At 40.3% G+C, this 14,043-nt stretch overlaps 2 protein-coding genes across 18 annotated transcripts in view; both read left to right on the top strand.

The window, feature by feature from the left end:
• The window catches only part of LOC134644677 (protocadherin alpha-C2-like), a 199,885-nt gene that overhangs the window by 48,273 nt on the left and 137,569 nt on the right, over window positions 1-14,043 (top strand). The window contains exon 1 of one of the 17 annotated variants that reach the window (XM_063497851.1): window positions 715-3,190. The exons of 14 other annotated variants lie outside the window; for them this stretch is intronic. In XM_063497851.1, coding sequence (XP_063353921.1) covers window positions 830-3,190 — 2,361 coding nt within the window. In that variant the 5' untranslated portion in view covers window positions 715-829. Of the gene's footprint in view, window positions 1-714; window positions 3,191-3,900; window positions 6,301-10,727; window positions 13,086-14,043 lie in introns of those variants that run through there. 2 more of the 17 variants (XM_063497894.1, XM_065469912.1) reach the window with 2 other exon arrangements.
• Window positions 7,128-9,553, top strand: LOC134637848 (protocadherin alpha-3-like). Its single transcript, XM_063488377.1, has one exon. It carries the CDS (start codon window positions 7,160-7,162, stop codon window positions 9,551-9,553), a length of 2,394 nt encoding a protein of 797 aa, XP_063344447.1. The 5' UTR covers window positions 7,128-7,159.

Below are 14,043 nucleotides of genomic sequence, written 5' to 3'. Positions count from 1 at the left end.
ATATAGAACTTGTTTCAAATATACAACTTTTTTCTCGTTATATACTATCAATATTGGAACAATGGGTCATGATTATAGGTCCTTTATGTACAACACTTATATTGCTGCTATGTTGTAGCTAGCATTAGCATACATGAGGATCCTAGTCTCGTTAGCTTCACAGCTTCAGCTTATCTGTCCGTTTTATTACCGTCTAAATATGCCAGTGTAAATACTCCTGGTATTTCAGTCGGATTTGTATTTGTTTCGTGTTTGTCTGGAAGTTTACCTTTTGCATTGTCGCTTTCCGCGGTGCTGAAATTTTCTGTGGCAAGTTCGTGTCCCTCTGACTGGAATTGCATTACAACAACAGGCAGCGTAATCATGAACAGCAACAGCACATGCATGGAGTAACGCCAAATGAAATTTGGATAGAACGGTTTTGCTTATCTTTGTTTTAGAATGGTGAAAGTGGAGTAGGGTGAATGTTTTTCTTTTGTTTTTTTCTAAATTTGGTTACAACATTTATTATCTCGACAAGTTTGCTATTTCTAATGCATGCTTCTTTTTGAAGTCTGCAGTGTGATTGTTTGTCACTTGGTGTCAGTGTAAGGACAAATAATGCTTCCACAAGGTTACAATTATATACACAAGAGCCATGCCCTTCCTTTAAAACAGTCGAATGGAGGACGTTTCTGTGTGTGAAGGACTAGACACAATTTAATCGCTAAGAATTTTTATTCTGAGAAACTGTCAGATTGTAATAACGGGTGTGGCGGAACAATCCTATTTGAGTGTATGAGTGTAGCGATTTGAAAGTTGCTTCATTTCGCTGTTTTATCTTTACGCCATGGAACAAAGGCGATGCCTAACGTGGAGAACGAGGACAATATGGATTGTATACATTTTGGTTTTGGTTCTGGTCTGGAAGACCGCTTTGGGACAATTTAGATATTCAATTTCAGAGGAAGTTAGAGAAGGAACTGCTGTTGGAAATATCGCGAAGGATTTAGGTCTCGATAAGGCTACACTGAAAGAGAGGGGGTACCGCATTGTCTCCGGCTCAGCAGAGCCTCCTTTCCGAGTAAACACAGATAATGGGATCTTGTATGTGAACCGAAAAATCGACAGAGAGGAAGTGTGTGACCGAAACAAGATGTGTGTTTTCGACCTAAAAACAGTGTTAGAAAATCCACTCGAGGTGCACTACGTGGCAGTGGAGATTCTGGATGTAAACGACCACGCACCGATCTTTCCTGAAAAAGAAAATACGTTGGAAATTTCTGAATCTGCACTACCAGGAGCACGATTTCAGTTACAAGCAGCCCGTGATGCCGATAGTGGTTCGCTGTCTGTCCAGCAGTACAAGCTGAGTCACAATGAACATTTCCGTTTAGAAGTGAAAGACCGGGGCGAAGACCGTAAAACACCGAGTTTAGTCCTTCAAAAATCACTTGATAGAGAATCTGTTAAAACGCATGTGTTGCTTCTGACAGCCTTTGATGGAGGTAAACCTCCCAGATCTGGTAACATGACAATAATTGTTAATGTTTCCGATGTTAATGACAACCCTCCTGTTTTCAGTAAGGAGGCATATAGTGCGCACCTCAAAGAAAATTCTCCTTTTGGTACGACTGTGATTCAAGTTAATGCGACAGACCTGGATGAAGGATTAAATGGTGAGGTTGTGTATTCATTTGGAAATGACGTGGAAGCACGGGTACGTGAACGTTTTGACTTAAATCCGGTTACTGGAGAAATTATAGTGGCGGAACTCATAGACTTTGAAGAAAGCGGCAGGTATGAAATCGACATTCAAGCATCCGACAAAGGAGCAGCTACAATGACAACAGACAAAATCGTCATTATTAATATAATTGACGTAAATGACAATGCACCAGAGATTGAAGTGACATCTTTTTCTCATGCACTCCCTGAAAATTCAAAACCAGGAACCACAGTGGCGTTAATTAGTGTCAAAGACTCCGATTCTGATTTGAATGGAAAAGTAGTATGTTATGTAAGCAAAGATGCACCCTTTTTGCTCGCACCTTCTTTACAAAGTAACATGTATTCTCTAGTAACGAAACAGGTTTTAGACAGAGAACAACAATCCCAGTATAATGTCCTGATAGTTGCTAAAGACGCAGGCGAACCTTCCTTATCATCGGAGAAAAGTATAAATATTGTTATTTCAGATGTGAATGACAACAGCCCTGAGTTCTTACAAAATCCATATACTTTCTACATAACTGAGAATAACAGCCCAGGGGCGTCGATCTTCTCAGTGGCAGCCCGAGACAATGATGAGGGAAGTAATGCTCTTATTTCATATCTTATCTTAAGAGAAAGGGGGGGAGAAAATACGCTCACCTCTTTTCTAAACATTAATTCTGAAAATGGAGAAATTGTGGCACTGAAAAGTTTTGACTTTGAAATGCTGAAAACTTTCCAGTTCCAAGTTGTTGCCTCAGATTCTGGAACTCCGTCACTAAGCAACAATGTCACAGTCAACGTCTTCATCCTGGATCAGAACGATAATGCCCCAGTCATCCTGTATCCACTCAGCTCCAACGGTTCTGCTCAAGGTGTGGAGGAGATTCCCCGAAACGTCAACGCAGGACACTTGGTGACTAAAGTCAGAGCCTATGACGCTGATATAGGATATAACGGCTGGTTGCTCTTTTCACTGCAGGAAGTGACTGATCACGGTCTCTTTGCTTTGGACCGCTATACAGGACAGATCAGAACACTTCGCTCATTCACAGAGACAGACGAGGCTAAGCATAAACTGCTCATACTGGTCAAAGACAACGGCAACGTTTCTCTCTCAGCAACAGCTACTGTGATTGTCAAACTTGTGGAGCCCAAAGAGGCTTTTGCAGCTTCTGATGTTAAAAGCGCAGCAAAAGATGATGAGGACAGTAATGTCATATTTTACCTCATGATATCTTTGGGCGCAGTTTCTGTACTTTTTCTCGTCAGCATCATCGTGCTGATTGCAATGCAGTGCTTCAAATCTACAGACTATACTTCTAAATATCTGCCAGAGGCTAATTATGATGGGACACTGTGTCACAGCATCCAGTACAGATCAGGAGAGAAGCGGTACATGCTAGTTGGACCCAGAATGAGTATAGGATCTACTATAGTTCCGGGCAGCCATGGAAATACACTCGTACTTCCTGATAGGAGACGGGCACCTGAAGAGGTAGGGATATTTTACATTAGCTAACAGTGGCTTAATGAGTTTTTTGAATGGTATATGGGAGAATTTGATTTCATTTAAAGGGTTTTTAGTTCAATTTTTATTACATTTAACAAGAGTAATACTTTTACCAGTACTCTGTGTTCACTCTCCATGGTGCTGATTTGTTACTGGTGCCACAAATGTCGGGCATTAGTAAACACTGCAAACCGTTTTCCTCTTCCACTTGTGGGTTTTTGGTAAGGTTATTTGTGTGGTATTTTTTGCTGATGTTTTCTACTTAGTATATGCTAACTACACAGTTACAGTAAAGTACAACACATATTGTGTATATTTCCAAATGCATTCGAGTGTCCAGAGTTGGGCTTTGTGCAAAATCCGGTCCTATCGGTCAATAAAGACCTGTTTACGTCAGCGTAAGAATATAACTCATCTGGGGTATTTTAAAAAATTTTTTAACTGTAGTCTGTGTAAATAACAAAACCTAACGCTTGATGTCAGTGTAGTTCAGTGGTTCTCTGTATTTGGCAGTACCTTACGTCACGAGTGGTATTTCAACCGAGCCGATATGCTATTTTTCTCTCAAATAGCAAATTTCAAGGTAAGATCGTGATTCACGGCAACGAGTGTGCTTTATTTTCAGAGCATTCCCCCAAAACAGATCCTGGTTAACGTACAGGATCATCGGACACTGGCTGGCTTTGCAAGCAGGGATTTTATGGACTATTTTCAGTCATCTTTCAGTCATCTTTGTCATGGAACAAAGGGAAGGCAAAGCACGGAAGGACCGGCGGTGTTGGTTCGTCTTCATAATTGTTTTGGTTATTTTATGTAGCGGAGCTTTTGCACAGATCAGATATTCCATATCTGAGGAGGTTCAAGATGGAACCATCGTGGGAAATATAGCTAAGGATTTGGGGCTTGATAAGAGTGCACTCAGAGGCAGAGGATACCGCATTGTAACAGGCTCAACGGAATCACTGTTCCAGGTGAATCAAAACGATGGCATCCTGTATGTGAAAAGAAGGATAGACAGGGAAGAGGTGTGCGAACGAAGCAGTGCATGCACCATCAACCTAAAAACCGTGCTAGAAAACCCACTAGAGATTCACTATGTGGCAGTGGAAATACTAGATATAAATGATCATTCTCCCGTTTTTCCAGAGAAAGAGAAAAGGCTCGAAATTTCCGAGTCGGCTCTACCAGGAGCGAGATTTCAGCTACAGGCCGCGCGTGACCCCGATGTGGGCCAATTCGCAATTCAGCAATATAAACTCAGTCATAATGAATATTTTAGAATAGAAGTAAAGGACCGTGGCAAAGACCAGAAAATACCATTCTTAGTTCTGCAGAAGCAGTTAGACAGAGAAACAAACGAGAAGCACAAGTTACGTTTAACAGCCGTTGATGGAGGGAAACCGGCGAAATCAGGCGATATAGAAATCACTGTGGATGTACTTGATATTAATGACAATTCCCCAGTGTTCACCAAAGAGCTGTATTCTGCTACACTTAAAGAAAACATCCCCACTGGCACTGTCGTCATTCAAGTGAATGCAACAGATTTAGACCAGGGAGCAAACGGTGAAATAATATATTCATTCGGTAACGAAGTCGATCCAAAAATAATGGAGCTTTTTAGTATAGATGCAAACACTGGCGAAATTCATGTAACAGGTAAATTAGATTTCGAGAAAAGTACAAGTTATGAAATTGATATTCAGGCATCTGATAAGGCACATGTTCCATTAAAAACTGGTAAGAGTGTTGTGATAACCGTTGCTGACGTGAATGACAATGCACCTGAGATAGAAGTGACATCATTTTCTAGTTCTATCAAGGAAGATTCAAAGATAGGAACTACAGTGGCCCTCATTAGTGTCACTGATTTAGACTCTGGAATCAATGGTAAGGTCATTTGCGCAATCAAACAAGGAGTCCCGTTTACATTATCTCCATCATTACAAGAAAATATGTACGCTATAGTTACCATCTCCCAGTTAGACAGAGAAATTACTTCTCAATATGATGTCACAATTATTGCAAAGGACTCAGGTGAACCTACCCATTTAACTGAAAAGACTATAAGCGTGGTTATATCAGATGTAAACGACAACAGTCCAGAGTTTTCAACAAGTCCTTACACGTTTTATATCACAGAGAATAACAGTCCAGGAGCCTCCGTATTTGCGGTGAAAGCCTCTGATCGTGATGAAAATGACTGTGCACGCGTTTCCTATCATATCATCAGAGACGGAATCGAAGATAATAAAATCAGTTCATTTCTAAATATAAACTCGGATAATGGGGAGATTTTAGCGCTGAAAAGTTTTGACTTTGAAACGCTGAAAACTTTCCAGTTCCAAGTTGTTGCCTCAGATTCTGGAACTCCGTCACTAAGCAACAACGTCACAGTCAACGTCTTCATCCTGGATCAGAACGACAACACTCCAGTCATCCTGTATCCACTCACCTCCAACGGTTCTACACAAGGTGTGGAGGAGATTCCCCGAAACGTCAACGCAGGACACTTGGTGACTAAAGTCAGAGCCTATGACGCTGATATAGGATATAACGGCTGGTTGCTCTTTTCCCTCCAGGAAGTTACTGACCACAGTCTCTTTGGTTTGGACCGCTATACAGGACAGATCAGAACACTTCGCTCATTCACAGAGACAGACGAGGCTGAGCATAAACTGCTCATACTGGTCAAAGACAACGGCAACGTTTCTCTCTCAGCAACAGCTACTGTGATTGTCAAACTTGTGGAGCCCAAAGAGGCTTTTGCAGCTTCTGATGTTAAAAGTGCAGCAAAAGATGATGAGGACAGTAATGTTATATTTTACCTCATGATAACTTTGGGCGCAGTTTCTGTACTTTTTCTCGTCAGTATCATCGTGCTGATTGCAATGCAGTGCTCCAAATCCACAGACTATACTTCTAAATATCTGCCAGAGACTAATTATGATGGGACACTGTGTCACAGCATCCAGTACAGATCAGGGGAGAAGCGGTACATGCTAGTTGGACCCAGAATGAGTATAGGATCTACTATAGTACCTGGAAGTCATGCAAATACACTCGTGCTTCCTGACAGGAGGAGAACATCTGAGGTAAGGCATACCTTAAAATATGACGTTCTTCCCCTAAGTCCCCTAACTTTAATCACTAGTCATACAAAAATGCATCCCTTTCATCTCCCTCACCTCGATCAGAGCAGCTGTGATATTTTAAAGTGTCTCCTTGGACATGTTGAAATTCCACTGCTGCAATTTGTTGACATGTGATTATATAGTATTACTCTTTTGCTCCATTTATTATAATACCTAGTTATTCTGAAATTATTGAGCAACAAATCAAGGTTGATTTATTTCAGATAAGTGAGTGTTTTTACCAGTCAATTAATGAGATGCAAAAATGTGCGGGACTCACTCAGTGAAAGCAATTTGCAAACTAAGTAACTATCCTTGGTGCTGAAAAGTCCTTTGCTTCGTTTCAAGGTAATTCTGCAGTGACACGATTTGCTTAACTCGTGAGATAACAACAATACAAATTTAAAATACTCGCTGGTACTGCGTGAAATAAAGAGATTATAGTTTTTTAATTTGTGTTGGATTTGTAATCTTCTGATGGACACTAAGTCTCTTCTTCGCTTTTCATAAACCGATCATACTGCTCTAATAATCCAATATGAAGCCAATTTTCTGTAATGACAATAAAACTCGCATGGTGTCAGTGCGATATAGAAAACCTTCCACCCACAAGCTTGTCCATACTGCTTTTTGGTTCCACCTCTTAACTATTTCACATCGACAAGGGGAGCATCGTTTCGCGGATTGTTCTCTGGGTTTACACCAGTTTTTGCATGTACAAATATCACAGGAGTGTTTGCTAGAACGAGGTTGTTATTTTTTGCATTTCCAACAGATTTATAGTCATTGTGATGGATTATTGAAAAATTTCGTTTTCACCATGGAACAAAGAAAACGCCAGTCGGAAATGAGGAGAGGATATCTGGTCGGATGCGTATTTGCTGTGCTTTTGTGGACTGTAGCATCAGCGCAGTTGCGATACTCGATCTCCGAGGAGGTTAACGAAGGAACTGTGGTTGGAAACATAGCAAGAGATCTGGGATTAGATAAAAACACGTTGAAAGACCGGAAGTATCGGATTGTTTCAAGTAATGCGGACCCCCTTTTCTATGTGAATCCAAACGATGGTGTTCTGTATGTGAGCAGAAAGATTGACAGAGAGGAAGTGTGTGCAGAGAGCAGTGCGTGTGTAATAAATGTTAAAACTGTGCTAGAAAACCCACTGGAGGTCCATTATGCTAGAGTAGAAGTGCTGGATATAAATGATCATTCACCCAGCTTCCAAGACAACCAGACAACCCTTGAGATCTCAGAGTCAGTATTACCCGGGACACGATTTCAGCTGAAAGCAGCACGTGACCAAGACAGTGGAGAGTTTTCCGTGCAGCAGTATAAACTTAGCAACAACGATCACTTCCGATTGGAAATTAAGGATAAAGGAGATGATGGAAAAATACCTATTTTAGTTGTTCAAAAATCCTTAGACAGGGAAACTGCAGGAAGCCATGTATTATCACTGACGGCGCTGGATGGGGGTAAACCTCCGAAATCAAGCGAAATGAATATTCTGGTAAATGTTCTTGATATTAATGATAACGCTCCTGCTTTCTCTAAAGATGATTATTCTGTTACACTCAATGAAAATACACCACTTGGTACAATAGTCGTACAAGTAAATGCAATAGACTTAGATGATGGACCTAACGGAGATGTAGTTTATTCATTTGGTAAGAGTATAAATCAAAAAGATTTAAATCTCTTTGCTATCAGTCCATTAACAGGAGAGTTAAGCGTTAAAGGATTGATAAACTATGAGGAGAGGGAAAAATACGAAATAGAAATCCAGGCGTCAGATAAAGGTATGGCTCCTCTAACTACAGAAAAGAGCGTAAAAATAAAGATTGTTGACTTGAATGATAACACACCTGAGATTGAGGTAACATCACTTTCAAGCTCAATACCAGAAGATTCCAGACCTGGAACTACAGTAGCTCTTATTAGTGTAAACGACTTGGATTCTGGTCTTAATGGAAAAGTTATTTGTTTCGTAGGTGACGATGTTCCGTTTGCTTTATCACCATCTTTACAGGATAAGATGTTTTCATTAGTGACCAAATCCCCTCTGGACAGGGAAAAACAGTCACAATATGAGTTGACAATAACGGCAAAAGACGCAGGTCAGCCTCCGTTATCATCTGAAAAGACAATAAGCGTTACGGTGTCCGATGTGAATGACAACAGTCCAGAGTTTTCACTCAGCCCATATACTTTCTATGTTACTGAGGGGAATAATCCAGGAGCTTCAGTGTTTTCTGTTAAAGCCTCTGATCGTGATGAGAATGACAATGCGCGCATTTCCTATCATATTATCAGAGACGGAAGTGAAGATAATAAATTCACTTCATTTCTAAACATAAACTCTGAAAATGGGGAAATTTTAGCGCTGAAAAGTTTTGATTTTGAAACGCTGAAAACTTTCCAGTTCCAAGTTGCTGCCTCAGATTCTGGAACTCCGCCACTAAGCAACAACGTCACAGTCAACGTCTTCATCCTGGATCAGAACGACAATGCTCCAGTCATCCTGTATCCACTCAGCTCCAACGGCTCTGCTCAAGGTGTGGAGGAGATTCCCCGAAACGTCAACGCAGGACACTTAGTGACTAAAGTCAGAGCCTATGACGCTGATATAGGATATAACGGTTGGTTGCTCTTTTCACTGCAAGAAGTTACTGACCACAGTCTCTTTGCTTTGGACCGCTATACAGGACAGATCAGAACACTTCGCTCATTCACAGAGACTGATGAGGCTGAGCATAAACTGCTCATACTGGTCAAAGACAACGGCAACGTTTCTCTCTCAGCAACAGCTACTGTGATTGTCAAACTTGTGGAGCCCAAAGAGGCTTTTGCAGCTTCTGATGTTAAAGGTGCAGCAAAAGATGATGAGGACGACAATAACGTGATATTTTACCTCATGATAACTTTGGGCGCAGTTTCTGTACTGTTTCTCGTCAGCATCATCGTGCTGATTGCAATGCAGTGCTCCAAATCCACAGACTATACTTCTAAATATCTGCCAGAGACTAATTATGATGGGACACTGTGTCACAGCATCCAGTACAGATCAGGAGAGAAGCGGTACATGCTAGTTGGACCCAGAATGAGTATAGGATCTACTATAGTTCCGGGCAGTCATGCAAATACACTAGTGCTTCCTGATAGGAGACGCACATCTGAAGAGGTAAGGAATATTCAACATTTTCCAATTAAATAAATGCACAGTACATTCGCATTCATGCACTGATTATAGTTTGTGGAAATTTGTGTTTACAACTAATACTTATGGAAACAACTTTAGCGATACCCGAGAACATCTGCCAAGATTTTATTTGTAAGAATTATTATTCTCTCTCTGTGTCAGTATAAAATTAAATGAGCTAGGCTTTTCTTTAAAATACGAGAGATAAGTCATTTTAGACATAGAGTATGTTTAATATATTAAATGCCATTCTAAAGTCAAACAACTTTTAAAAAACATCCAGCTGCAAAGACAGATTAAGGAACTAAAACAAATTTTAAAAAATCAGGCTTTTAATTAGGGGTGTTTTTACTTTTTTTTTCTTTATAAAAAATACGAACGATAACAACGCATAATTCAACTGGACCAAGGTGAAGTTTCTGACTATCGCTATCCATGGTGTTGAAAATCCTGTTTCAAGGATGTGTAGTTGTAACTCATATAACGAACCAGGAATCTGAACTTGTTCTTGGCAACAATTGTAACGACACAGAGTAAACATTTAATATTCCTACATGATGAGAATACAACAAAAGAAGCATTGGGTTGGTATTACCCCAGGGTACTCATTTTACTTATTTTTAACTAATGCATTACTAGTGTGTTGTCTGCAGTTAGACTTTTGGTCATGTGGTGTCAGTATAATGGAAGTAAAGTCAGGATTAATCGTTTGTCGTTACTGTGTGTATGTTTTAGATGTTTGGACTCATAATTTAAGCACACAAGAAGGAATAGCCTCAGCCACAGTAGTGTGTGATTGAAGGTGAAGGCTTGTCTCTTTTCAACTATCGATCGCGTTTGGTCAGAGATTTACAGGCAGATACAGAACAGTGTACCATTTAGCTGGTACGCTAATACTTCGTTTCACCGAAGAGAAACACTTGGTCTCATGGTGTCAGTACAATATCACAAATCAGCAGTGTGTGACGTTGTCTCATTGTAATGTGGTTCCTCCTCCTGGTAAGGCTCTCACTTCGACGTTACCGCATTCTCTTCTGTTCTCATTCTTCCCTGTAATTGCGATCATTTTATTCCTATTTTTTTCCTATTTTTTAAGAACAGGATTGTTTACAATAGGGAAAAACACTGTGTTCTATCACGACGTCGCGATGTTTTCTGTGATAGATCTTTGAACATTAAGGATAAGACCATGGAACAAAGAAAACGTGAACGAGAAATAGCGAGAGGATATCTGGTTGGATGTGCAGCTCTTGTGCTTTTGTGGACTGTAGCATCAGCGCAAATACGGTATTCGATCTCTGAAGAAGTTGAAGACGGAACTGTGGTTGGAAACATAGCAAGAGATCTGGGATTAGATAAAAACACGTTGAAAGACCGGAAGTATCGGATTGTTTCAAGTAATGCGGATCCCCTTTTCTATGTGAATCCAAACGACGGTGTTCTGTATGTGAGTCGGAAGATTGACAGAGAGGAGGTGTGTGCGCAGAGCAGTGCGTGTGTAATAAATGTCAAAACAGTGCTAGAAAACCCGCTGGAGGTCCATTATGTGGAAGTGGAGGTTGTAGATATAAATGACCATGAGCCCATTTTCCACGAAAAAGACAAGAAATTGGAGATTTCAGAATCAGTGTTGCCCGGAGCACGAATCCAGCTGAAAGCTGCGCTTGATCGAGACATTGGTCAGTTTTCCGTGCAGCAGTATAAACTTAGCAACAACGACCATTTCCGTTTGGAAGTTAAGGATAAAGGAGACGATGGTAAAATACCTATTTTAGTTGTTCAAAAATCTTTAGACAGAGAAATAGCAGGAAGCCATTCACTAATACTGAGGGCCCTTGATGGGGGCAAACCTCCGAAATCAGGTGACATGAATATCCTGGTAAATGTTTTGGATATTAATGATAACGCACCTGCTTTCCCTAAACATGATTATTCTTTTACACTCAGTGAAAATATTCCCCTCGGCACAATAGTCGTACAAGTAAATGCAACGGATTTGGATGATGGCCCTAACGGAGAGATAGTTTACTCATTTAGCAACAGTATGAATCAAAATATATTAAATCTATTTGACATTAATTCAATGACAGGGGAAATAACGGTTAAAAATGTAATAGATTACGAAGAAAGGGACAAATATGAAATAGAAATCCAGGCATCAGATAAAGGTTTGGCTCCTCTTACCACAGAAAAAAGCGTCATAATCAAGATAGTTGATGTGAATGATAACGCACCTGAGATTGAGGTTACTTCGTTTTCAAATTCCATCCCTGAAGATTCCAGGCCTGGAACTACAGTAGCTCTTATTAGTGTAAATGATTTGGATTCTGGTCTTAATGGAAAAGTCATCTGCAGTGTAAATGAAGATGTACCGTTCATTCTATCAACATCCTTAAAAGACAAAATGTTTTCATTAGTGACCAAATCCCCTCTGGACAGAGAGAAACAGTCACAATATGAGTTGACAATAACGGCAAAAGACGCAGGTCAGCCTCCGTTATCATCTGAAAAGACAATAAGCGTTACGTTGTCAGATGTGAATGACAACAGTCCAGAGTTTTCACTCAGCCCATATACTTTCTATGTCACTGAGGGAAATAATCCAGGAGCTTCAGTGTTTTCTGTTAAAGCCTCTGATCGTGATGAGAATGACAATGCGCGCATTTCCTATCATATTATTAGAGATGGAAGTGAAGATAATAAAGTCACTTCATTTCTAAACATAAACACTGAAAATGGCGGCGTTTTAGCGCTGAAAAGTTTTGACTTTGAAACGATGAAAACTTTCCAGTTCCAAGTTGTTGCCTCAGATTCGGGAACTCCGTCACTAAGCAACAATGTCACAGTCAACGTCTTCATCCTGGATCAGAACGATAATGCTCCAGTCATGCTGTATCCACTCAGCTCCAACGGCTCTGCTCAAGGTGTGGAGGAGATTCCCCGAAACGTCAACGCAGGACACTTGGTGACTAAAGTCAGAGCCTATGACGCTGATATAGGATATAACGGCTGGTTGCTCTTTTCACTGCAAGAAGTTACTGACCACAGTCTCTTTGCTTTGGACCGCTACACAGGACAGATCAGAACACTTCGCTCATTCACAGAGACAGACGAGGCTGAGCATAAACTGGTAATACTGGTCAAAGACAACGGCAACGTTTCTCTCTCAGCAACAGCTACTGTGATTGTCAAACTTGTGGAGCCCAAAGAGGCTTTTGCAGCTTCTGATGTTAAAAGTGCAGCAAAAGATGATGAGGACAGTAATGTCATATTTTACCTCATGATATCTTTGGGCGCAGTTTCTGTACTTTTTCTCGTCAGCATCATCGTGCTGATTGCGATGCAGTGCTCCAAATCCACAGACTATACTTCTAAATATCTGCCAGAGACTAATTATGATGGGACACTGTGTCACAGCATCCAGTACAGATCAGGAGAGAAGCGGTACATGCTAGTTGGACCCAGAATGAGTATAGGATCTACTATAGTTCCGGGCAGTCATGCAAATACTCTAGTGCTGCCTGATAGGAGAAGGACATCTGAAGAGGTAAGAGATATTAAAAGTTTTTATTTTATTTTACGAAATAAGCATATTTCTATTCATGAATTTGTGATGGCTTAAGAAAGCTTACGTATTCATAACCAGACCTCTTACAAAAAACCTTAATGTGTTTCTGGAAACATATGCAGTATTTTATGTCCAGAAACATTTTTCCACGTTTGTCATATTTTGAAGCTTCTTAACCTGACACTTAGCAGTTTATAATATACTTATGTTTATCTAATATATGTAAATATCAATCCTTACGCAACCATCTTAATGGGCCGTAGTTTTCCTTGTGGTTTGTAATTGCTGTCCATGGTGCTGAAAAGGATTCCCATGCTTTCTCTGTTCCTCGAATATTACAAGTACAAAAAGACAAACGTACAGTTTGTAGATAATTTAACGTATTGTTTTGGCTTTAGAAAACAATGTTAGATCATTTTCTGAAAGGCCTTGTTTTTGTTTTTTGTTTTGTTTTTTATTAGGGGAAGCATTGAGATCTCTTATTGACTCTGGACACCACGCCTTTATTTTGTCTTGTGGCTTGACAGTATGAGTTGTAGCCAAGTATAAAACAATTTTGCATTAAACAGATGTGATAAAAACTGGACGAATTCTCTGCTGTGAGACACCTGCTCGCATGGTGTCAGTGCGATAACAAAAATCAGCAGCTCAAGATATTGTCGTCATAACTTTGTAATCCGTCCTCCTCCTCACACCAGTCTCAGTACAACATTAGCGCAGTTTTTCTGTTCTTATTCTAGTCTGCGTTTGCCTCATTTTACCTGTTTAAAAAGGGAGTATTTGTAATCAGGTAACCCCTGGAGTCTTTTTTAAACGTCAAAAAACTATTTGTGATGGATTACTGGTGATTTTGGATAGAACCATGGAACAAAGAAAACGCCAGTCGGAAATGAGGAGAGGATGTCTGGTAGGATGTGTAGCTGCTGTGCTTTTGTGG

Source organism: Pelmatolapia mariae, linkage group LG2, assembly GCF_036321145.2.
Source record: "Pelmatolapia mariae isolate MD_Pm_ZW linkage group LG2, Pm_UMD_F_2, whole genome shotgun sequence".
NCBI lineage: Eukaryota > Metazoa > Chordata > Actinopteri > Cichliformes > Cichlidae > Pelmatolapia > Pelmatolapia mariae.
The sequence above is the reverse complement of the archived record's forward strand: the minus strand, read 5'-3'. Positions and strand labels throughout refer to the sequence as shown.

Excerpts from the sequence above, each read along its gene's own strand:
- LOC134637848 (XM_063488377.1), top strand. The coding sequence starts at position 7,160 with ATGGAACAAAGAAAACGCCAGTCGGAAATGAGGAGAGGATATCTGGTC.